Source organism: Epinephelus lanceolatus, chromosome 7 (assembly GCF_041903045.1).
Source record: "Epinephelus lanceolatus isolate andai-2023 chromosome 7, ASM4190304v1, whole genome shotgun sequence".
In the NCBI taxonomy this organism is placed as follows: Eukaryota; Metazoa; Chordata; class Actinopteri; order Perciformes; family Serranidae; genus Epinephelus; species Epinephelus lanceolatus.
The window spans coordinates 21,567,857-21,591,747 of NC_135740.1; the positions used below are offsets into that span (position 1 = coordinate 21,567,857).

General features: G+C 43.0%; 1 protein-coding gene across 1 annotated transcript in view; it reads right to left on the reverse strand.

The window, feature by feature from the left end:
* Positions 1–23,891, reverse strand: part of col23a1b (collagen type XXIII alpha 1 chain b) — a 170,759-nt gene that overhangs the window by 50,240 nt on the left and 96,628 nt on the right. The window contains exon 3 of the mRNA XM_033633333.2: positions 941–985. Within this exon, the coding sequence (XP_033489224.2) occupies positions 941–985 (45 nt within the window). The remainder of the gene's footprint in view (positions 1–940; positions 986–23,891) is intronic.

Consider the following 23,891-nt stretch of genomic DNA (forward strand, 5'->3'; position numbering starts at 1 on the left):
TGTTGAAAATAAGAAAAGTACTGAATATCTAGTGCCTTCTCATTTAAAAGAAAAATGAAAGCACACAATAGATATAGGATCAAAAAATAAAGGCTCTTTGTGTCTACAGTTCTGGACACTAGCTGTGCCTCAGCACGTCATTGAAAATTCTATGTCAAACAATTAAACAAACAAAAAAAAAAAAAACAGCTTACAGGAATTAATTTTACATAATATTCTAGGACTGAATAACTTCAGGAAGGATCTTGGTGTGCCGAGTAGAGCAATAAAGATTACCGGTGAGCTTTCTCTTAGTCAACATCTCAGAAACAGATCTCATCTGCTAAATATCCACAATAGTGAATCACAGCCAGACTTGAGGTTTTCCCACCTGACACATATCCTGCAGAACAAATGCAGTCCTGCAGGTTTTGATAAAATCGTCCAACAATGTCGCACCTCAATTTGGTGGAGTCAGCACTCAATAAAAAACAGTTAAATGAGGGTGACTCAAACTTGTAGAACATCCGCTCTATCTGTCATGACGATCTTTTGCGTAACAAGAATTATGTCTCTTCACTGTTTTGGTTCCTCGTTGAGTGCTCTGCGGTCTGGGTGGAGAGAAAAAGCAACACAATAATGGTGGGTAAGATGTTGGCAAGGGAGAATCTCATTAGTACTACTGCAGCTGCTACCGCTCAGCGAGAACGACTGACATCTGTGCAACGTTAGTGCAACCACATGGCCGAGGTTAACGCTGTGTTGGCGCACATGGGGAGGGACAGGGAGAAGGGCCAACTGCAGCCCATCATCCACCGGCCTGACTCACGGGTCACTACTTTTACTAGCCCTCGAACTTATCCAGTCACCCAGGAGAAGACAGGGGAGAGAGATGAAGAGTCTTCCAGGAAAAGAAAAGAGGAGAAATAAACAAACAAAGCAGGTGGCGGGCGTCACTTACCAGGTTCGCCTCTTCTTCCCATTCTTCCACGCTTTCCTGGAGGCCCTGTGAAAACACACAGACAGAGCAATAAATCCCCCAAATCAGCACTGCAGGGCTGAGTAGAGAACAACCGAGCATCACTTGCTGTTTCACTGCTGGTGGTCATGTGTTGCCTGGCATTAAGTTTGTGTGAGCTGGCACAGTGCTGACATATCTGCGCTCAAGTGACCGAAGAATTCAGATGCCAGAAACAAAACAAATGATGACAAAGATCCCGTCACACTCTGAACCAAATGTACTGTAAGTTTTTATGTCAGACTGAATGAACTGGCCCTGCAGACCGATTCTCCCCTGAACCTCAGGTTCATCAGACCCAGTCCTCACTGCCTGGGCTTCATCCAGCCACCTTCCTCTGACCCTGCACCGATGCAGCTGGTACCCACCACCTTTCTGGCAAAACGCTTTCTGCTGTTGATGGAGCAGTCTGGTAAAGTTGAGAAAAATAGCAGGAGGGCTGTAGTGAAAACAGGAGATGATGTGGTCAGCGAGAGTCTCAGACCTCATACTGCTGTGAGACCATGAATCATTTCTACACCGCTGCTCATCTGTGTCAATGTCTGCCTGGAAATTTAACAGAGGTAACTTTTTGAGAGATGGTGCAATCAACTATACAAAAAAAATCACCAGTTTCTGCTCAAACTCAGAAAGATCGTCCAACTCTTTGCTGCTACTGAAAAAACTGCTACAAAAAACAGCCATATAGGCTGTTTGTGCAGACAGCTTATTATGACCCACATTTACGTTTACTGTTAGGTGGCAAAATCTAGAAGGAAGTAGTAAGTAGTGTGAAGGGTGATGTCATTTTGAGCCTTTCGAATCTTATAATCAATCAATATACAGTAAGTATATTTTTATGCTTTTAAACAGCGTTACACCAGAATGAAGTAACTCTCTGATCTTACATCATCCCTTATCAAATCCCTGTAGCCTGCGGTATAAGACGTATGCAATCTATTATACTTGTGAAATGCAATGGTATTTAAAGTCAGGATTCCAAGTCAGAACCTTGGGTAAGATCCACCCAGCTCGAGTTTGATGACATACACACCTGACGTAGTAACATGATGGTGCACATGCTGGATTGAGCAGAATGGCATTTTCATCACTTCATGTAGTGTTTGTGTCATGAAACAATGTTGACAAAACTGTAGCTGCCATTTTCATTTCCATTCATTTTTTTCAGAAGTCTTTGTGAGAATGCACATCTCTGTCTACAACAACTGCACACAACTTAATGCTGGTGGCTGTGGTTCACATTATTATGCTCGGCACCTGTTTTACACAATTGTAAGCTGTTGTATGTTATTTCAATGAGCCAAGACCAGCAAGACAGTTGACTCATTTTATGTACTGTTTCTTTTCTGTAATGGTGCTGTGGTATTTGATGTAGGTGCTATAGCAACCGATTGAAATTGCAAACTTTGAATGGGCATATCTCATGCCCTGTATGTCATAGAGACATGGAACTTTGCACAGAGATGCCTCTCCTCATGAAGAACAACAACACATTTGCCTCAGGAACCCATAACTTCCGGTTATATAGATTTTCCGGCATTTTGAATATTTGAAAAATACAGAAATTGGAAAACTTACTAAAACTGAGCTTCTATAAGGCAATGAATATTGTGGAGGGCGTGGCTCATCACATAAAGGTGTATAACATCTCAAGGGTTTCACCGATCACCACACAACTTTGTAGGCATATGACAACACGTAATCTGAGGGACCCCTCCATTATTGACCCCATCAAACAAAATGGGGGCGCTACAGAGCTAATTTCTTATCTAGGCCTAACCGCCATATCGATTTTTACTAAACTTGGTGGATATGTAGAACAGGACGCCTCAAGGTGGCTGGAGAAATTTAACTCTAATTGGCAACTGGGTGGCGCTATAACAACAGAAAAATGCTTAAAAATGGCTACAATGCGACCGATCGCTGTGGCTCCCCCTGTGGCTGAATGTTTGTTTGTTTTCCTAATTTTTGGTATGACTAAGTCATGGTATGGTATGCTGTACATAATCACGGAAACTGTCAGTGTGTCATTCTGTCTGTCATTCTGTCTGTCCCACGTTTTTCTACTCACTGACGTAGTCAATCTATGTGAAACTGCACATAGGCATTGAGGATTGGCATAGGTAGAAGGTGACAAAGCTACCAATGGGTATGGACTAGCTGTGTTAAATAGTAATATGAATTTCAAAGGTAAACCTGCCACCTCTCTCACTATAAATTACATATGTGATGCAAAAAAGCTTGCCAGCTAAAACAACTTACTTCTCTTTCCTTCCATGTGCCTGTCCTCCCACATTCAGTCCTGCTCTTGTAATGAAATGGGAACCATGCTGGATACTGTTCCTGATGCTAAGTGGTTGTGGGTGCAGACATGTTTTCCCTATTGTCATTATTGGAGTTGTTGTAGTGGCCTAATCACTTCCTGACTCTGCCAACCCTTTCAAAGAGACCGAGCTTAACCATGCTTCTCCACCTCCTTCACATGCCTACCTCTCTTTCTTTCATCCTTTTTCCCTCCATTATGGAACAGCAATGCGCTATTAATTACTTTGGAATTGAAGGATTTAAAAAAAATAACATAAAAAAGGATTAACCGCTGCCTGTGCTCATGTCAAAGACAGGCCCAGTCTGCAGTGTAGCACTGAACCAGAATTTCACCTGGGTTCTCTTTCTTGTTCTTTATCTGATTCAGTTTGTTATTTGTAGTTGCTGCCAAACATTGTTGGCAACAAGAAGAAACAATTTGAATGTAAAAATACAGAATGAGTACAGATTGATGTGATTTTCTTGTTTTTTTTAAGATACATATTTAATTGGCATTGTTAGAGGAAGCATGCGACCCACGATTTCTAATGGCAACGACTGCTTCTGTACTATTTGCGCAATTGATAATAAATAACTCGAAGCTGTGCACCTTCTGACTCTCATTTAAAATTTATGTTTGAACAATTTTAATCATTTAACACCTCTACACCTCCAAACCTCAGACACAAACGCCAGCTAACACACACACTCTACCAGCCGCAGCATTTATACTAATAGTCTCCATATTCCATAGTGAGCTCTACTTCCTCTGATTCAGCCCCCGCGGCCATAAACAGCAGCGTGGAGCTGTTGTGCTGAGGGCCAAGCTCTGCAGAGAGGGTCGGAGCATTTCTCCAGGGCTGGAGGGAGGGAGATGGGGAGGACAGGCTGGAGGGGGGGACAGGTATGTGCAAAGGAGTGGCGGGATGGGGAGGAAAGACAGTTGGGGTAGAAAAATTCAATGGGAGGAACAGAGAAGGAGATATACTGCTAAAAATGACAGGTGGATCCAGGGGGAAAGATGGTGGAGACACCAAAAGAAGATGAAGGGAGTCAGTATGGATGGATGGATGGCTTCACAATCCCTAAAAAATCCATGTACAACATGGTCATTGGCCATTTTAAGTGCCTCCACAAGCAGGGATACGCATTATAAGACATGGGTCACGGGGGGCCATGCCTGCTCTACCTTTATTTGAGACATAAAAGGCAGCCGTCGGCATGCTGACAGGTCGGTCGCCAAACGCTGGAGCAGCGGGCGTCAGAGTGACTGAAACGTGGGAGCATGATTGGTCCTGAGTGGCAGGGTTGAGGGGGAATGAAGGTGGGCGATGACAAGCTGATGTAGGACTGGATTGACTGGAGGAATTAATGGAAAAACCAGCAGCACTGAAAGTGGAGCGAATGTGTGTATGTGTGTGTGTGTGAGCATGGAAGTAGTTCAGATTCCTATTTCAGCAGAGAGCAGTGAACGCATACCCTCTGAGAAACAGACCAACAAACATAAACGTAAACCCACAGACACATGATGTGACTTAGGTGTCAGTCTTGACTTCCTGTGTTGTTGTGGCATACCAGGGTCAGGAAATGTCACACACACACACACACACACACACCAAAATAGACGCAGCGTGCACATCAAGAGACAGTAAGAGATAGTCTGGAGGATCATGTTTTACAGTACATGGTCTGTGTACCAACACATTAATGTGCGGTATCATAACTCGTCTTCCTTTGCTTTCTTTCTTCCCAGAGGTCAAAGGTTATCAGCATCAAAAGGAGACAAAGCAGGGCTAAATTAGTTTGGGTGATCAGTGGGTTTATACAGTGTAAAGCAGACAGAGGGGACCGAGGTCAGAAAAACAACGTAAGTTAACAGACGCAAAAAGAGATGGGAGGACAAGTGCTGAACGAGGAGGTCGTCCTTCACTCTTACAAGTGTTGAAAAACCCCCAGAGGAAGACAGATGGACCTCCACAAATGTCAGACAGTTAGGAAAGAAAACTACATCCTGTGCATAAATCTCAGTGCTGGACACATGCACGCTCACTCAGCATCATTTGTAATGAATATTAATATGAGCGTGTAAAGAGTTCCCTGGAAACTGACTGATAATACCACAGAAATAGAATGAGAGCATAACGGACAGTGAGCTGTTTGTTGTGGTCATTTGAGTAGTTGAAAGGAAAATGCCAGTTGTTGTAAGTTGTTATGTTGACAACACTAGACAATATTAGAAACATGGATAAAACAAGACCAAAGATTGTGATTCACAACCCACCAACAGAAATATGAAGCACTTCAATCAAGCAATGCTCAATGGAGACAGCGCACAAAAGACGCCCTTCCATCCTTCCTGCTACTCCACTGCTCCTTTGGTCGTTTCTGCAAAACATCATGTCAGTGATATCATGACTTGCCACACATTGGTTTACACAGAAGTTAGTCCACTACAACCAGGTCCTTGAGAAGTGCGCCGAACATTGAAGCCAATTTTACATAGTGGCCAAACCGTGTAACTACAACACCCGAGTCTGTCACGTGATGCCACTGGGCCCACAAAGACTCCCTCCCATAGACTTACATTGTGAAAGAGATATCTGCAAATCTGTGGATACATTTTTCAGAGCATCACAACCACCGCAAAATGACTCGTTTCATTATTTGGATTTGACCTATTCCGACCAATAACATTTCTGAAGTCTAGTGGAGCTCCACGATTAAATCATTTTATCACCAGGAAAGTTAGCAGAGGGTTAAATCGAGCAGGACCCAAGAATATGGATACTGGGGGATAAGAGTTTTCTTAATGTGAACCACTACAAGAAATACTTTATTGTACTTGCCAGCACTGCAGCGAAAAAGTGCTTACTAAATAACTGAAAATCAGAAGATGCACCATCCCCAAGACACTGGGTTAATGAACTCTCCTCCAACTGCAATCTTACTATATAATGATGAAAACTGTCTGTGTGTCTGTTCCACGTTTTTCTCCTCACTGACTTGGTCAATCCATGTGAAATTTGGCACAGTGGTAGAGGGTCATGGGAGGATGCGAATGAAGCAATATTACATCAAGTGGCCAAAGGGGGGCGCTATAGCAACCGACTTGCAAACTTTGAATGGGCATATCTCATGTGTGTGTGTGTCTCTGTATGTCGTAGTGACATGAAACTTTGCACAGAGATGCCTCTCCTCATGAGGAACAAATTTGCCTCAAGAACCCATAACTTCTGGTTATATAGATTTTCCACCATTTTGAATTTTTTGAAAAACACTTAAAATTGATCTCTTCCCAGGAAGTTTGACCGATCTGCATGAAACTGGGTGAACATAATCTAGGGACCAATATCTAAAGTTCCCTCTTGGCAAAAGTTGGAAAACTTACTAAAACTGAGCTTCTATAAGGCAATGAATATTGCGGAGGGCGTGGCTCATCACATAAAGGTGTATAACATCTCAAGGGTTTCACCGATCACCACGCAACTTTGTAGGCATATGACCACACATAATCTGAGGGGACCCCTCCATTATTGACCCCATCAAACAAAATGGGGGCGCTACAGAGCTAATTTCTTATCTAGGCCTAGCCGCCATATGGATTTTTACTAAACTTGGTAGATATGTAGAACAGGACGCCTCAAGGTGACTGGAGAAATTTAACTCTAATTGGCAACTGGGTGGCGCTATAACAACAGAAAAATGCTTAAAAATGGCTAAAATGCGACCGATCGCTGTGGCTCCCCCTGTGGACCAATGTTTTTTTTTTCTTCTAATTTTTGGTATGACTAAGTCATGGTATGGTATGCTGTACTCAATGGGTATGGACTAGTGTTATATAATTTAAGGAAAAATCCTTCAACCTTTCAGAAACTTTGGGGTCCCTCTGTAAACATTCTGCCTTCTTTAGATTTAACCAACCAGAGGGGTTTGCGACTCTTCCTGGATCAACCTTAACTTGAAATTTTATGTTGATCTTATTATATAGTCCTGATGCTGAATAACGTTTTGTTTTTCTTTCCCAACTTTGATCTTTTCTGATCCGTACATGAATTTATTAATATATGCTTGTTCGTCAAAATGTTCTATGGTTTAGTTTTAGTACATCCCCTCTGTATACATTTAAGGAATAGTTTCCATGTATTCAATTATTTGATTTGATTTGATTTGATTTTAATCTGATTTAATTTAATTTCATTTAATTTTTATTTTTTGTGTATGTGTGCGTTTTTTGTTTTTTTTGCCTCTTATATTTTTGAATAAGTATCAGTGCCCTTCTACTTTTACTCTCTCTTTTTAAAATATTATTTTCAAAAGCACAGATGGAAACCTGACACATTTTTGGAACTGCTCCTGCACTGCTATTTGAGCATCTGTTACTAAAAACAAATCTTAAATCTCAAAGTTAGTATATCCAGTTGTCTTATACATCCATGACTGCAGTGGTGACAGCTCTTTGCCCTGGCAACAGTACACATAAAAACAGCCGTCACTTTGACCATCCTGTTATGCTGATTTGAATAGGAATGTCTCGTTCTGTGTCTGTGGATAATAAATACGGAGACATACTTGTGGATAGCTGTGCATAAGTTTTCGCCTGAAGCTCTCTGTCTCAAGATCACCCTAACCTTTTCCTCTCTGTGTGGGGAAACATGCGGTCCATAGTTTGACTTGGAGCCAGCCAGCAGCCCCCTTAGGACTGGGAGTGTGTTTATGTGTGTGTGAGAATGTCAAATATATGAGACTGAGAGAAATAAACATAATGGATCTCTGATTGATTCCTTCATTAGTCTTTATGTGGGATGTTTTAGGTAGTGATTGAAGCATGACACATACATAACATCACAGAAAGACACAAACAAACACAGATTCCACACTACGGCATATTCACCCTCCCTGCTGACAATTGACCTGAGCAGTGTTGGAAGCAACCTCTCTATTAGGGCTTTCACTGGTTGTGCATACACTGTTACACTTTGACTTTATCCCACTCTTTCTTCTTCTCTCCAATCATTTAGAGCGACTGTTTCTCCAGTGAACATCACCAAGTGCATCTCAATATGCTCCCTGCAGTGACACCACCTTCAGTCTCTGGACACACATCCTCCATCTGTTGGGTCTGTTTCTCATAGCTCAGCTTGATTTAGCTACTGTGACATTTCTCGCAAACAAAGTGCTTCCAGGGAACAAAGCGCAGGATTGGTGGAGCGACCTCCTCCTCCTCCTCCTCCTTCTCCTCCTCCTCCTCCTCTCTTCTTTTTGGCCTCATTTTGCTTAACCCAACAACTGGGAGCAATAAAGTGCCAAATGAAAATAGCAGAATGTGATACTCTGTATGCACAACCACAGGACTTACATCCATCAATCTATCCATCTATCCCTCTTTCTCTCCGCTCCTCCTCTGTTGCTTATCCCCCCCAATACTCCTCCTGCAACAGGGGGAAATCTAATTCAACTGGAAAGGAGGAGAAAGGTGGGGTTTGGAGAGGAAGGAGGTAGTGAAGGTCACCTTCTTGCTTCCATGTTAGCTGAAGGCAACGTGTCTCTAGGGCATCTTCTCTGTCACTTCTTTTTCCACTTAGGATTTTTTTTTAATTCCAGGAGCAGATTTTTCTCAAATCTACTTAAATTACAATCACAAAAACTTGCAGGTGGTGTCTGTATGCAGGCAGCCGTGCATACAGACAAAAAGGAAGCTAGAGATTTGCTCTGAAACTCTAAAATATGTGCTCATAAAACTGACATACACAAACTGCATTTTAATATTTTATTAAAGAGATTCTGTCCAAAGTTTGTACTTAAGAATTATTGATTATAAACGTACAGCATTTGTTTAAAATTACGAAGTGAGTTGTTTTACTGTTTGTCAAAAATTGAATCTACTGGCTCATAATGAGACATCTAAGTTATTTGCCATCATTGAAACTGTTTACTGATCTGAGATATGATAGCAAGGATTCCCTTCGTTCGGTTCATCCTTGCACAAATGGGCACAGCTGTTGAGCCTCCTTGTCTGAGAATACTTCTCCCTTACCGCCTCCTGATCCGTCAGCGTTTCCCTGTGTTTGTCCAACTTTCGCTCCAATAAGATGGGGCACACATGCTGTGAATGTAAACAGCAACAGAAAGAGAAAAAAGACAACGGATGTGATTCACATGGTGGTGATTCATTCTCCAGCTGCCCTGCGTCTCTCCTGTTCTGGGTCAGCCCGGGTTCAGTGGCTCAGACGGGGTTCATACCCATACAGTCTCACAGTGGGCGCGATCAGATAACAAGTATCAAACAGGAAAGAACAGTTACCTGTAACTCAACCTCAGCCCATCAAATCTTCCTGTGTTAGCGATGTACATTTAAGATCATCATGCCAATCATCCCATAATATCCAACATCAGACTCGAGACTTGTCTATTGCTTGCAACAACTATCTGCCCCGTCTCCAGGCTCACAAAGAGCAAACACACCTATGAATTTAAGGAGTGCAAGTTACACTTTTCTTGCGTCTGATTGCAATTACCCATGTGACAAAGTATAAATGCTGGCATTGCGCCAAGAGCCTAGAAGGTAGAACAACGACAGAAAGAAGAAGAAGAGAAGCTGCAGGTCCTGACCGATGAGGTGCAGAGGCATTCCTTTAAAAAACAGTGGTTTCACGGTTGAATTAAATAACCAATGAGTGTAGAGGGGGGGCTAACAATTAGCCAATCATCGCTGCAGGTGGGACTAAGACCATTTTCAAGCTGTTGTCAGACATTGCAAAGTGGTGCACCGCAACCAGAGAGAAGTAATATCAACAATGGTGACTGCTATAGATGAGCCAGATGCTGCAATCAAGGCTGTTCTAAATCCAATTCTTCTCAATGCAGCCTGGCATTGCACTTCTTTTTTTACTTCGCTCCCCTCCACTCTTTAAACCTCAAGAAAACAGGTTTGTTGGCATAACTACGCATCCGTGTGCAAGACATTAGATTTAGGTGGATATGTTGGTCTCTAGTGACTGATTAGGGAAAGTAAATTCCCCAGTTTCCCCACAAAAATCAGTTCAGTTGACACAATGTCGGACTGAAGATGGAAAAGGGGCAACGAGCTGACAATTCTGTCTGATATCAGGCTACAACTATGCATGCATATTACCTAATTTAATTAAGTGCAAATTGCACAGGAGCACTGATGCTGTTCTCTTGGCAGCGCAGCCAGGAGTGCATTTCACCCTTTGTGTGGGCTTTAAGTGAGTTCACCTCTAAATGTAAAACACATTATTGTAATTGAATAATCCACATTTTGCTGTAATGGTTCCAAATTTTACAGAATGCTTTCAAGATACGGTGGTGTGGTGGTTAACACTGTCGCCTCACAGCAAGAGGGTTTCCGGTTCGATCCCGGGTGTGGGAGCCCTTCTGTGCGGAGTTTGCATGTTCTCCCCGTGTCAGCGTGGGTTCTCTCCGGGCACTCTGGCTTCCTCCCACAGTCCAAAGACATGCAAATTGGGGATTAGGTTAATTGATAACTCTAAATTGTCTGTAGGTGTGAATGTGAGTGTGAATGATTGTCTGTCTCTATGTGTCAGCCCTGTGATAGTCTGGTGACCTGTCCAGGGTGTACCCTGCCTCTCGCCCAGTGTCAGCTGGGATAGGCTCCAGCCCCCCCCCCCCGCGACCCTCAAGAGGATGAAGCGGTTAGAAGATGAATGAATAGATTTTCCTGTCACCTTCAACTTTGTGAAATTGTCTGTAGTTTCACTTCCTTGTTGCTTGGGGTCCAGTAATACAACACTAATTGCAAAACAAAATGTTTTTCTTCCTTTAAACACTCTGTCCCTTCTCTTCTGACCTTATTAAAACCCAATATGTAGGAAATAATGAAGTGATAATCCGTCCCTCTGACACAAATTGTGCTTGAACAATGGTGTCGGTTTTGTTTTTACTTTAGGAAGGACCAGTTTGTGCATTCTCTTCATGAATTTATGGTGTAAGTTTCTTTAATTTTGTAAAAATAAAGTCCTCTGCGACTTACATGTTTTTACTGGGAAAGACAAATGAGGCTTAAGAAGTGTAAGTTCAATCAGGAAGACTTTCTTTGTGCTCCTCCAATCACAGTTCTCTCCAGTTATTGTTCACTCTTGTGGTTATCCAATCAAACTTCGCCCCGATCTCTACCAGCCAATCAGGATGCTACTGCAAAATTTAAAATCTGCTCTCTCCTCTGCTGCTGTCAGCCATCATCGTAGGCAGAATTGTCGCGCCCTCCTCCACCCCGTTCACCTCCAGCCATCGTATCCAGAGTCCAGGACCAGCTCAACAGAGGCTCATTCCTCTACTCATCCAGATCATCAGCACTTCTCCATCTTCTTCTCATCTCATCTTCACCACCTCGACCACCACCCTCCTTAAATCATACCATCTCTGTGGGGGTCTAATCACCAAAGACTTTTCATGTTAATAAATATTCTTTTTCCTATAGAAACAAGTTCCCCGATTGAAATGCATGTGTTCTAAATATTGAAGGGGACGTGTCCCCTGTGTCCTCCGAAAGCTTCACCTTTGTGCTTGAATATTTGATTAAGTGTACTCATGTTTGGGCTCAATCAGACCTCTTACAAACAAGCTGTTATAAAGCTCCAATAACAGAAATCCTGTTTCACTAATTTTGGATTTGGATTTGGTAGCACTTCATAAAAAGGGCTGTCAACACCAGTCACAGATAAACATTAGGATCTGTTGTATTTAAGCATGTTTTACTGCTGGGGACAGAAATAATGCGTCATTGTCTTCTTCCAAAATGGTTCAAAATCATGATTATGAACTATAATCATAAGATGAGTAAAAGTCACAAAGTATTAAGTGTACAAAACAATGCTCAGTATGCTTTTTGAGCTGTTGAAGAGGACTTAGTGTTTCTGATAAAAAATGCATATTTGCAGTGACTGCTCAAAGTTCAGCAAACAGTTCAACATCTCAAAGTTTATAAACCACTTGAGGAACCATCATTCAGAGCCCCAGTGGAAATGTACTAGTGTCAAATACTGTCAAATTATTTTCTCTAATATCTTGTTCCTCTAATATTTCTATGTGTCTGCAAACACATCACCACCAACAACTGTTATTCTTGTGAAATATATATATATATATATATATATATATATATAGGTGTAATATAGATTTAAACTCTCTGCCTGTGCGTAGACTGAACTTTACATCTCTTGCTGATGAAATGTGGTAACAGACGAAGAGAGAGATGCTATACAGTAAACATCACTCTGGTATTCATGCAAAGGTCATCTGTGATTGGGAAATAAGAAGCCGAGAACACATTGGTACCAAGACGACCTTCCTGTTTTACTTTCAGCATCAAGTGTTGCGTGACTGCGGGGTGGATTTCTCGGGGCCGAGTGAGAGGGCGACTGTGTGAGAGGCTATCTGAGAGTGTATTTGTGTGAGGGCATGGACGTCTATTTCATGCCCATGCGAGTGTGATCAATGTATAGTTTTCTTGACACGCTCTGTCAGGGCTGAGTGACGCTGCTGTAAACCTTGAGTCTGTGTGAGTAAGTATGCATGCATGCTCTTACAGCTGCAGGGTTGTTTAGGTGTTTATGTCTGCTGCATTATTCTTCTGTCCTAATGAACGAACAGCTCCGTGTGTCTGCATTTATTTGGGCTTCTCTAATAATCTCCGACAGTTCATTTGTGTTTTTGGTGCGACAGAGCTTGCACTTATGGAAAACTTTGATCATGTGTTTATATTTGCTCGTGAGCACGCACAGGTTTGGAAGAAGGAGACCCCGGCTGTTGTGATGTGCGGCAGGTGGTTTGCGTTGAGTGGCAGGCGGGTGCTGAAAGGCTGCCTGGGTAGTCATCGTGTGTCAAAGCTAATGAGAGGTGAAGGCAGAGACAGGCCCACCCCACACGGAGAGACAGATGTAGTCAAAACAATGAGAGTGCCCAAGGAAAACACAGCCAGCACCCACCGAGCACAGCAAATACGAGCAGATCACAACAACGTGGACAAGAGCGCCCAAAGTTCAGCAGCCAGAAGACAAAAGCTTTGTTTTCGGGTGTGTTACAGGCTCAAAGAGGGGCAGAAAAAAGGCTGCGTGAGGACAGAAGAAACGGGTTCCCCCAGCAAATTTTTTAGCTGAGGTGGTGGGCCACATAGTTCATGACACGTCTCATCTTATGGTTGCTTCCGAAAGTTAGATTAAAGTGAACTTGGGGAGACTTTTGCTAAATAACAGCCACTGTGACCATATTGATTGATAATGATGAAGCTGGTAAAATGAAGTATAATGATGACTCAGTGATGTCAGTTAAACAGCAATATCTGTATCGTCTGGTTTAAGGAGCATTGAAAGCTAATGGTCATATCTAGGGATGTCAGTTTTAGTTATTTTGCTTTTGATAGCCTAACACCCTTAACTGGAAACTCACCCATTAATCTTTAAGGGAAAAAATACATGTCATACAAGAGGCTGTTCCTTTTGGTCCAGCGCTGTAGCGACCTGTAGCGGCACATTTCAAAGCACTATCCATTAAGAGGTGGTAAATTTTAATGTTCTCTTTCAAACCTCACTCAGTGTCTCGCTATGGGAAGCGCTTTCAGGCATGACCGGTCATCGCTCACTCGGTTATCAGAGAACCAGGGTTACCCTGGTAACCTAAAGCTTACCCTTTATTTTATTTTCTGGGCTTGTAGAGACATAGCGCCCAGTGCCTACCCTCTGGTTTGAACTGGTTAGCTAACGTTAGCCTCGGCAGCTCTGCACTGTGCATTACGCTGGTCAGGTTGGAGCTGGCTTGCTGCACCGCTCATTGGGATAACATTGGGAGAGTCTAGAAGAGCTGCAAGATTAAATCATTTTATCCCTTTTCAAGTTAGCAGAACGCTAAACCAGAAGTAGCAGATTCAGCCGATCAAAATACTCTGCGCAGTTTAACCATTTAATGATTAACTGTTGACCTCCATATCCATAGACTGTATGAGAAAAGAGCATGTAGCCCTAAGGTCTGAAAAGTGAAACCAATGCAAAAGTGCCTTAAGCCTGCATTCTTGCTAATGGCCAGCAGGGGGCAACTCCACTGGTTGCAAAAGGAAGTCTGATTGTGTACAAGTCTGTGAGAAAATGACCCTGCTTCCCACTTGATTTATTACCTCAATAAGCATTTTCCTAATAAGTTTATAGGCTCAATTGCTAGTTTCAAGTCTTCTTCAATACCGTGTGATGTTCATTTTGTAAGTTATGGTCCTATTTAGAGTAAAACAGATGATAAAACAGGGTGTGCTTTAAGACTTTACTACCTTGTAACTGACAATTTGCCACCACATCGGTGTCCTCGGGTTCTCAGTCAGATCCAACACAGCTCGCTCCTCCACAGCTCCACCCTCTCCTCTAAATATGGTCACTTAAAAACAAGATGGCGACGGCCAAAATGCCAGACTTAAGGCTTCAAAACGGTAGTCCACAAGCCAATGGGTGACATCAAGGTGGCTATGTTCACTAATACAGTGTATGGTCATACCAGACCATGTAAGACTGTAGCAGTAATATCTCTTATTGTATTGAAGTGTTTCAATGTGTGTTTTATTGCTGTTAAATTACACTTTTTATGCAGTGTTATTTCTTCTTCTTTAAATATATGACACTCACTCTGTGAAAAAGAGAATCTGCTCTCTTCCTACATGTTGTTGTACTTCATAAAATTATAATTATTTTTAGAGGATAGCAGAGGCATTCCTGAAAAATATTATAAGTTCAGCTATTTGGAGTTTGTTATGAGCACATGTTAATACAAGTGTGTCTGTGAATCTGTGTCCTTTCTCTGAAAAGAAGGCCCTTGCGTGACAATGCCTTAAATGGGTGGACCCCAGATAAACAAACCCTCCTCGACTGCACGTGAATCACGCATGTACACGCACACACACACATTCTCACTGAGATATGTGTGTTTGTTGACGCTGGGGATGTTAGCGTGTATGGGAGAGGCTGGGTTTTCGGCACCATTCATGCAGGCTCCTGGGTGGTACGTCCATAAGTGGGACTGTAACCACAGACGTTGGAATTTGAGCGCTTGAGAGGACTTTAAGTGTACAAACATACTTGCACGCAAATGAGCAATTGCCAACACCTCTTCTCACACACATACACACACACCCACCAATGGCTTCAGCTTGAAAATCCTCAGCACATTTTTCTCTTAGAAAACGTTCAATTGTGCGTGATTTGAGTCACACTGGTAATTAACAAACCTCCTGTGACCAATCGCCACCTTCAGATGTGGGAACCGGTGAGTCCCGTAACGAATGGGAGATGTGCCTGTAGGGAGGGGACAGCATTGGTGCAATGTTGAGGTGAGAATTAGGGTTTTGTTTGTAGACCATACCAGATAGGGGCCACCAGTGCTGCAACGACTTCCAGGAAGTCCGGATGTGTGAAATCCAGTCCTCTTGGAGAATTAACACCAGGGGAAATGCTTACTGGCACACAGGTAGAGCAGAGATTAAGAAAATACACAGGTCACCTGAGAGAGCGAGGGTCAGATCGTGTCTTGAACATCCAAAGCACCAGACTTCCTTCACATGCACAGATAAAAGTATCAGTCTTTAATGTGATGAACGTCAGCGGCATCAACGTGCGCAGTGATAATTTCATGAGGATATTTCAGAGTGTCAGTTTCGTCCAGTGCCAGTCTATGTCGAATGGTGGTCTGTAACAGGATAAAATGCTCTTTTATCTTTGTATCCCTTATTCATTCATAAAATGTGGTTCTAGTTTGACGTTCTGGAACATGTTAGAGCAAAACCGGAGAGCCGGGCAGCGGGGGTGGGTCTTTAAGTGTAAAGGAATAAAGAGAAAAGTGCACTAATCACCATGACTTTAAACGAAAACTGCAGTACTTCTGTGTGTGTGTGTGTGTGTGTGTGTGTGGCTGTAACAGAAGCCAATGTGTGGGGCAATGTGCGGACCACGGCTGAGGAAACATGGTGTGAATGTTCAAAAGGGAGCTTTATTCCAGCTAGCCTCTTTCTCTAACCCTGACAGATCCAACGTCCGCCTCTCCCTGGGCTCTCTTAAGACCAAATTCCAGCCCTGCTTCCCTGAGCAATTTCTGCCGTTTGACATCAAATTCAAATCTCCACCATTATTCCTCTCCTTTTTTCCCACAGGTGTCTCACCCCTCGTGCCCTCAGCCTTTACTTTAAGCTAGCTCCTCGCTCTGGTTTCTCTCTCCTCTTCTCTCACACCTGAAACAGACAGGCTAATTGCAGCCTCTGTGGAAGCCAAGGTGAGACCGTGCAATCTGGAAGCCGCTGGCCATGCACCCAGTAGTGCAACATGGTGTAGGTGGTCCAGAGGCTGTTTACACAGTCGTGACTTGGCGTAGCATGATGCAGATGAGTAGAGCCATAAAACACATGAAACTGACATGCCAAAAGCTATTGCTTGCTACATAAAGAAACTGAGGAGGACCTGTTTAGTTCATCAAAACTAGTGACAAGGTGAGTTACTCTGAGACCTTTGTGGACAGGTTTACTTTACATCACATGTATCAACCTAACAGAGACATGCACATAAAATAAATGGATATGTAAGCAGATATATGTGGTCAACAGAAGAGATGCTATTTTCTAAAACCAATGGCATGTAAATATCTTTCAAATTACTCACATAGATGATTTGTAATGAAGCAAATTGTCTGCACCTCGTGATTACAGGCTCACTGGCAAGAAAACATCCATGGTGGAAAATACTCACATGGTTCCCTGAAACAATTCAGATGCCATTCATCGTAGAACAATTGAAAAAAAAAAAAAGGATGAGTGAATCCATCTGCAATCTGGGGTCTTGGCTCATTGCAAACAGAACACATACATATGCACAAGCATGGCAACTATATGTGCACAGCTGTGATGTTGCCAGGCCTGCTTTAGGGTCCAACATTTTCTGACTTCTCTGGATGATTTAGATAAATACAACTCAGACTGTGAAATAGCAAGACAAACAAACAAACACAGATTAACACTTGCTGGATCAAAGACTTGCATGCATCCACGGCACGTGTTGCCCTGTTTTTTTTCAACTTGCACAAACAGTTAATTGGTTGTCTTTTGGCTTGTGACCATTCTTTTTACATAATCTTGAGCAAGTCTGTAAATCCATCTGGAAGTTGTGCAACCGTTTTGTGATAGGTTACTCTCACTGGCATCCCTTCCTCTTTTTTTTTTTTAAATCAACTGGTATGAACACAAACACACTTTTCATGGACTGTGCTAGAACACAGCAAAACACCCCCATCCAGGGTTCAACTCCATGGACCCTCTTGCTGTGAGGCAACAATGCCAACCACTGCACCACTGTGCCGCCTTAATTGTAATTATTTAGGATTATTCATCTTCAAAACCGATGATACCTATGTAAATTTTGGTACTGATACAAAAGCTATTGTATTTTTCGGTACCTTAATTTTGGGGATCATAAGCCCTGTTTTCACCAAGCAGTATGGTACGGTACAGTTCAGTTTGGATACTCTTTTTTTCCATTTCCACTGTGAAAAGTTGTGGATGGTACCTATGGGACAGTTCCATACAGTCGCCATTTTTGGTCCCCCCTCTGTTGGGGTACCTATCACACAGATCTGGTACTAAAAGGTGGAGCTGTGAACACTGCAGCCTATTGATTGGTCAGTAGCGGACGGTCACTCTGTTCAGAGTTGTGGCTGGTTTTGAGGCTCATGTAACCACTGTTCATACCGTGGAGAGTTTTATTACTGTAACTGTAAAATGAAAGGATGTTTTGCTGCCTCTTGCTGCAGCTGGAGTCGAAGAATAAACTTAATTCACTGGGCCGACTGCCGGCGACTTTTAAGGTGGAATGTTAACTTGTAATGTTACTCAGTGCATGAGCTAAAGACGTGACTCAATCAACACACCTTAAATTTTACTTATCAACTTTGACCATTACTTTAGTTTTTACATGACATACACTTGTAGTAATGAGTGGATCAAGCGTTTATATGCATTCATTTCAAATGGATTATGTGAACTGCATATATCCAAATCCTCATTCAGAGAAAAGAAAAGCATTGCAGAGCGTTGTTCCTGTGGGCTCCGGCAACACTAAACCCCTGAGCTTGCCTGAGAAGGACTAAATGCACAAACCTACTATTTTTAAATATCCCATGGAGAGAGGCTCTCACTGCAGCCTGTTTTATTTTGTTCTGAAAATGTCAGCGTGTAGCCTCGTTCTGTGGATGATAAATGACGTGCAGACTTTCCTCTGTGTAACCGGTAATGAGTGCTGGACGGAGCAGTGAGTGACAACAATCCCGCCCACATTTATGGGTACTGTTTGCGGTGGAAACGCTAAGTGGACCTAGGGTCTAGGTACCATGTCTGAAACGATACTTTTGGTTCCAAAGGTACCATACCGAGTGTGTGGTGGAAACTGGGCTATAAACATTTTCTCCAAGAAACCCTGTTTAAAAACAGAAAAAATAAGCCAAACTTTTCGTCACTGTTTGATGTTTTTAAAATAAGCAAAGTAATAATTTAGATCGATAAATATCTCATCAAAGATATAGATTTTTGATGGTACTTACACAGCTTCAATATCTACTCCTAACAGACAGGTGAAAATTTGAACAAAGCAACAGTAATCAATCACAGTCATAGAAATTCTGGCTCATAATCAACTTGACTATATCACAGTCAGCAGACTATAGCATCATGTCATCTGAGCGGCTGCTGCAGCCTGCTGGGACATGAACTTACGTCAGTGCTGCTGCCTCTGTGATCACTCATAAACTCTTTGGGATTTCAAAACGAGGGTAATCACCTGCTCCTTTTAAAGATGATCATCTGTTTATTTCAAAGCCTTACACATACAGGTGTGCATGAGGAAGATATAATTTCATAGCGCCTTGAGATACGATGCCACCACTGCAGGGTTTCTGAATGTCCCTGTGCTGTGATGTTACTGATGTAACATAACCCATGTCGCCTTTCAATACTGCGTGATTCAAGGCCTAGAACAGCATAGTGTGTCTGTGTGAGTGTTGTGAAGCTGCTCCTGCGGCAGGTGCAGACTTGCCCCAGTGTGAACTTTATGGGAGGAGGTCATGCGTCACTTTATCCGATTGTTGGCTTCCATATTTGGTCCAATCAGCTGCTCAGGTTCCTGGGGTCAGAACATGGCTGGGATGGCTGTCGAGCCTTTGACACAGTCGGTGATAGACTGGGATCAGTCTGAGTTACAGCCTGTTGTGAGTTTACATTCAACCGTTCATGTAACCACAATATATGGCATCATTTTCAATATATATCCGTCAAGGTATCTGGAGTTTTGCATTTTTCTGGGGCAGACGGTCAGACATGTCTCTGAGAGCATGTGTGTGCGTCTGTGTGTGTCTCCGACTATGTTAGTTTGTGTGCCTGACAGCTGCGACTGTGATAGATGGCTGACACAGCTGATATGTCTGATAGCCTTCATGTGTAGTAATGAAAGTTAAACACAGCTGGGAGCGCATGACAGACAGAGGTATGTGCCGCTCACTGCCATTGACCAATCACATCTCTGCATCAGCATTCATATTGTAGTGACCTTGCGTAAGGGTCAAGAGAGGGCACGTCAGCAAGAGGTCCACAGCTGCAGTGAGAGAGAGAGCAATGCATGAGCCATCATTTAGCTCATTTCACTCAACACACGCTCATCTAACGCCTCATCCAAAGTCAGTCATGTCACCTTCATTTTGCTCCATGTTTATTGTTTGATGTAATGGGATTTATTTTTTCCACCTAGTATGAACAGTGACCTGCCTCCAGCTCTCCTGCCAAGCTACGTCAGTGACTGCTGCTGGCCTAAAACTCAAACTCCCTCATTTTTACGCTGTGCTTAACAGTGGAAGACGGAAGGAAAAGGTTTTATATCAGAACTGTGTGGTCAGTGACAAAAGATATCAGAAGGAACATCACTGAACAACCCCAGGAATGAGGCGCTGACCCAGCCCAAACCCAAACACTAATCAAGATTTGGAGCCACCTTGATGTACCGTACTAGAACGTCTTCGGGATGGCTTCAGGTTTCAGCGCTTGCCTGCCAGGCAAAGTGGAAGAAAACCACTTGCGGTTGTAACGCCCTTGTGACCAACAGACAGGTTCTTGGACTGAGCCGCAGTCCCAGATCAACGGCTGTTGTGGGTAAAATGATACATCAGTACAAGAAATACATTTTGCGGTCCCTTCAAAAGTGATTTAAGGCCCTTGCCATCCGCTCCAAATGGTAGCGCTTTCAAAATGTTTCATATTTTCATTCGAGGGATGGAGTCTGTCTCATAAATCGGTCAGAGGAGGTTTATAGTAAAAGTAACTATCTGGGGTTTTCCAACAATGGAGTCTTTGTCTGCCTGCACCTGACTGTAGCTAAGCCAATCTGGCCTTAAACTGAACCAAATTCTGTCAAATGGCTCTCACAGCACACTCCTCCCCTCTCAATCAACCTTCTGTTAAAGTCATTTCTAAAAGCCCATTTTTAACAGATCCATTGTTGTAGAAAATCAAGTTACAACAAGGGACCAAATGTTTCAGTTGCCAAATACAAACTCACTCTGCTCGTTTTAATAAATGCAAGACAGAGCTTCAGATTTTGGCAGGGAGCGCTAACAGGACCTAATTATCTGTTCTGGCTGTCTGAAGCTGCAGCGGAGGAGGAGCAGGTCAAACCTAAAGCACCTGTTAATGACAGAGGAGTGCAGATGAATACCAGGCATTTAAACTGATACGCACATGGTAAAAGTATGAGTGACTGTTGGTAATTTCCAGACATACAGTCTACCAATAAACCTTAGCATAGCCATTCCTGCTTTAAGGCTGCCTTCACATGATGAGAAATTTGCTCTCTGCTCACTGCGCGGTAGGGTGCAGAGCATAGTGCAGACATTTGCAGAAGCAATGCGCAGCACAGGTGTACATCAAAAAAGCTTCAGCACTGCATTTAGCTTCGTTCACAAATGATATACCTGTTCACAACCTGGTGGCCCATTCCAACTGCTGACATTTCGCCATGCATTACTTTTCCTGGCGAGATTGTTTTATGTTTTTAATGTTGTGTTACACAGTTTGGGGATTAGTTTTTTTCTTCTATTACTCTCTACCTCTGTAGATGTCATTGGTTATGTCATTGGTTTCACTTCAAAAGGTCAGCAGCAAAGTGGCAATGGCAATTTCGAGCGGTGGACTACGCCATTGGTAGCACTTCTGTCTTGTTGGGTTCTAGCACAGTGCAGTTTCAACACTGATCGTGTGGGTGGATTAACTGTACTGTTAACTGTCTAGCCAAGGGTTAGATGAGAAGATTGACACCTCTCTCATTTTGCAAGCACTCAGCATTCTTCTCAGCTAAGGCCCCCGATACACCAAGCTAAAAGTCGGCCGTTGGTCAATGTCGGCAAAAGGTTAGCATCTGGCCCTAGTTGTCTTTATTTGGCCGATTCAGCATGTTTAATCAGTGTCGGAGATAGTGGAGCCCATCAGTGAGAGAAATCACTGATTGGCAGGTCGGCTCACCGCATGAGAAAAGAAACAGAAGTGAGAAAAGCAAACAACTTAAGTCAAGAGGTGAGATAGAAACAAACTTCTTATATTGGGTAAATGGACTGCACTTTCATAGCATTTTTCTAGTCTTCCAACCACTCAAAGCACTTTTTACACCACAAATCACGCTCACCCACACAGTCACACACTGCTGGCCGAGGCTACCACATAAGGTGTCATCTGCTACTCAGTTACCATTCCCATGCACTCAAACATTGATGGAACAGCCAACAGGAGCAATCTGGGGTTCAGTATCTTGCTCAACAAGATTGCCATGCAGACTGGAGGAGCCAGGGATCGAACCGCCAATCAGTGGAGGACCTGCTCTACCTCTGAGCCACAGCCGCCCCACAACAGATAAGATTATGTTATAAGCCATTTAATTTTTTAGCAGCAACGTAACAGTCAACAATCATCGCCACTAGTTCTTTGATGTCCGTTCGGTGTGTCTGGGCCACAAAACGAATAAGCGCATTTACCAAAATGTTGAACCATTTCTTCAGACCAATCTGTTCGTCCAAACATATAAATATTTAGTGTCTGTCAGGTACGATAAACCTCTGACCAAAAACACATTAAGAGAGGAGGATAGAGTAGCAGAGACACGCACTACAGGTTTATATCAGAATAAATAGTTGAAACACTGAGCTGTTGTAAACGCTTATCCTGCAGGTTTAGATTTCATAACCACAGGAGATAAAGGCACTCCTTGCAAAGTGACAGCAGAAGGGAGGGAGATAATAAATGAATAAGGTATGGATGAGGGGGGCAAAAGCATGACCCTGAGAAACTTCTCCCTTACTTTTTCTCTCTCATCCTCTCATCCATCCATGTCTGGTTGTTTTAAGCTCTGCATTGCTCCTAAAGGATATTAATGATACAGAGCAACATGATCCGACTTTCTCCTTTCATCCCCGATCCAGGGCTTGCTTCTTTACTGATCAATGTCCCCTGTCCTCCATCTTAATCAGACTTTATATGGTTTACCCCTGAGGCCAGATGGGAAGCTCATGCACTCGCACACATCAGTCGAGCCTCATTCTCTTATTTGGACCTTGACACACATGACCTGGCATCCGCAGGCTGGTATTCAGCGTGTCCCTACACTTTCTGTTTGAGTGTGTGTGTGTCGGCTGAAGCGTGTAACAAAGTCAGCATGCGACCTCCAGCCTTCAGGCTGGTGGAGCCCATAAATCTGCCACTATACTCCAACACAGATCACCTCTGACCCTCACACATACCCATTCACATTTTCTTTGCAGGCACGCCTGTCCAGCGCACATTTGCCCAATAAAAAGATAGACAAAAGAGTGAAGATGGTTGCCAAGTTTCCCTCAAGATCCCTCTGTGGTTGTGTCATGCTATATTCCTACTCTGTCTCTCCACACCTCTCTCTATCTGACCTCCAGGTTAAGAGCCCGTGTTAGTCTGAGAGGGATCCTCATGTCGCTGTCACGTCTTCCCGCCTGGATCTTGACTTCCGTCTTCCTCTCACTTTCACCCACACACATCTCCGTCTCAGTCACCCTCCCCCTTTTCTCTCTCCTTCAATCTCATATTCAAGGCGGCCCGCAGTTGTCTCTTGGTATTCTCTACACTCGTAAACACCACTTGTCAGGGTGTCACCTTACAACCATCCTCCCCACCCTCCAGAACCGTCCTCACCCCTCAACATACGATACACACCCCCGTCTTTGCTCCTGACTATATCTCAACACTTTACTTGGTGAGAAAGCATCTCACAGACTAAGACTCTGCTTTTAAAGGATAATTAGTTTCTTTTTCAGTGTCGTGCCAAATGTTTGGAGGTGACAGCTAATTTTGACAGACTTGCATCAAAGCTCATACTGGTCTGCACTTTGCCACGTGTGCCTTCTTAAATTTTGTTAACAAATAAAATGTTGAAATCTGCACTGAATGGTAGAGGTTCATCTGAAGAAATATTTTTTTTCTGTTTTTGTATGTGAAGAGCCAACTCAATCTTTGTCTTTGCTTGTTCAAACAAGACTA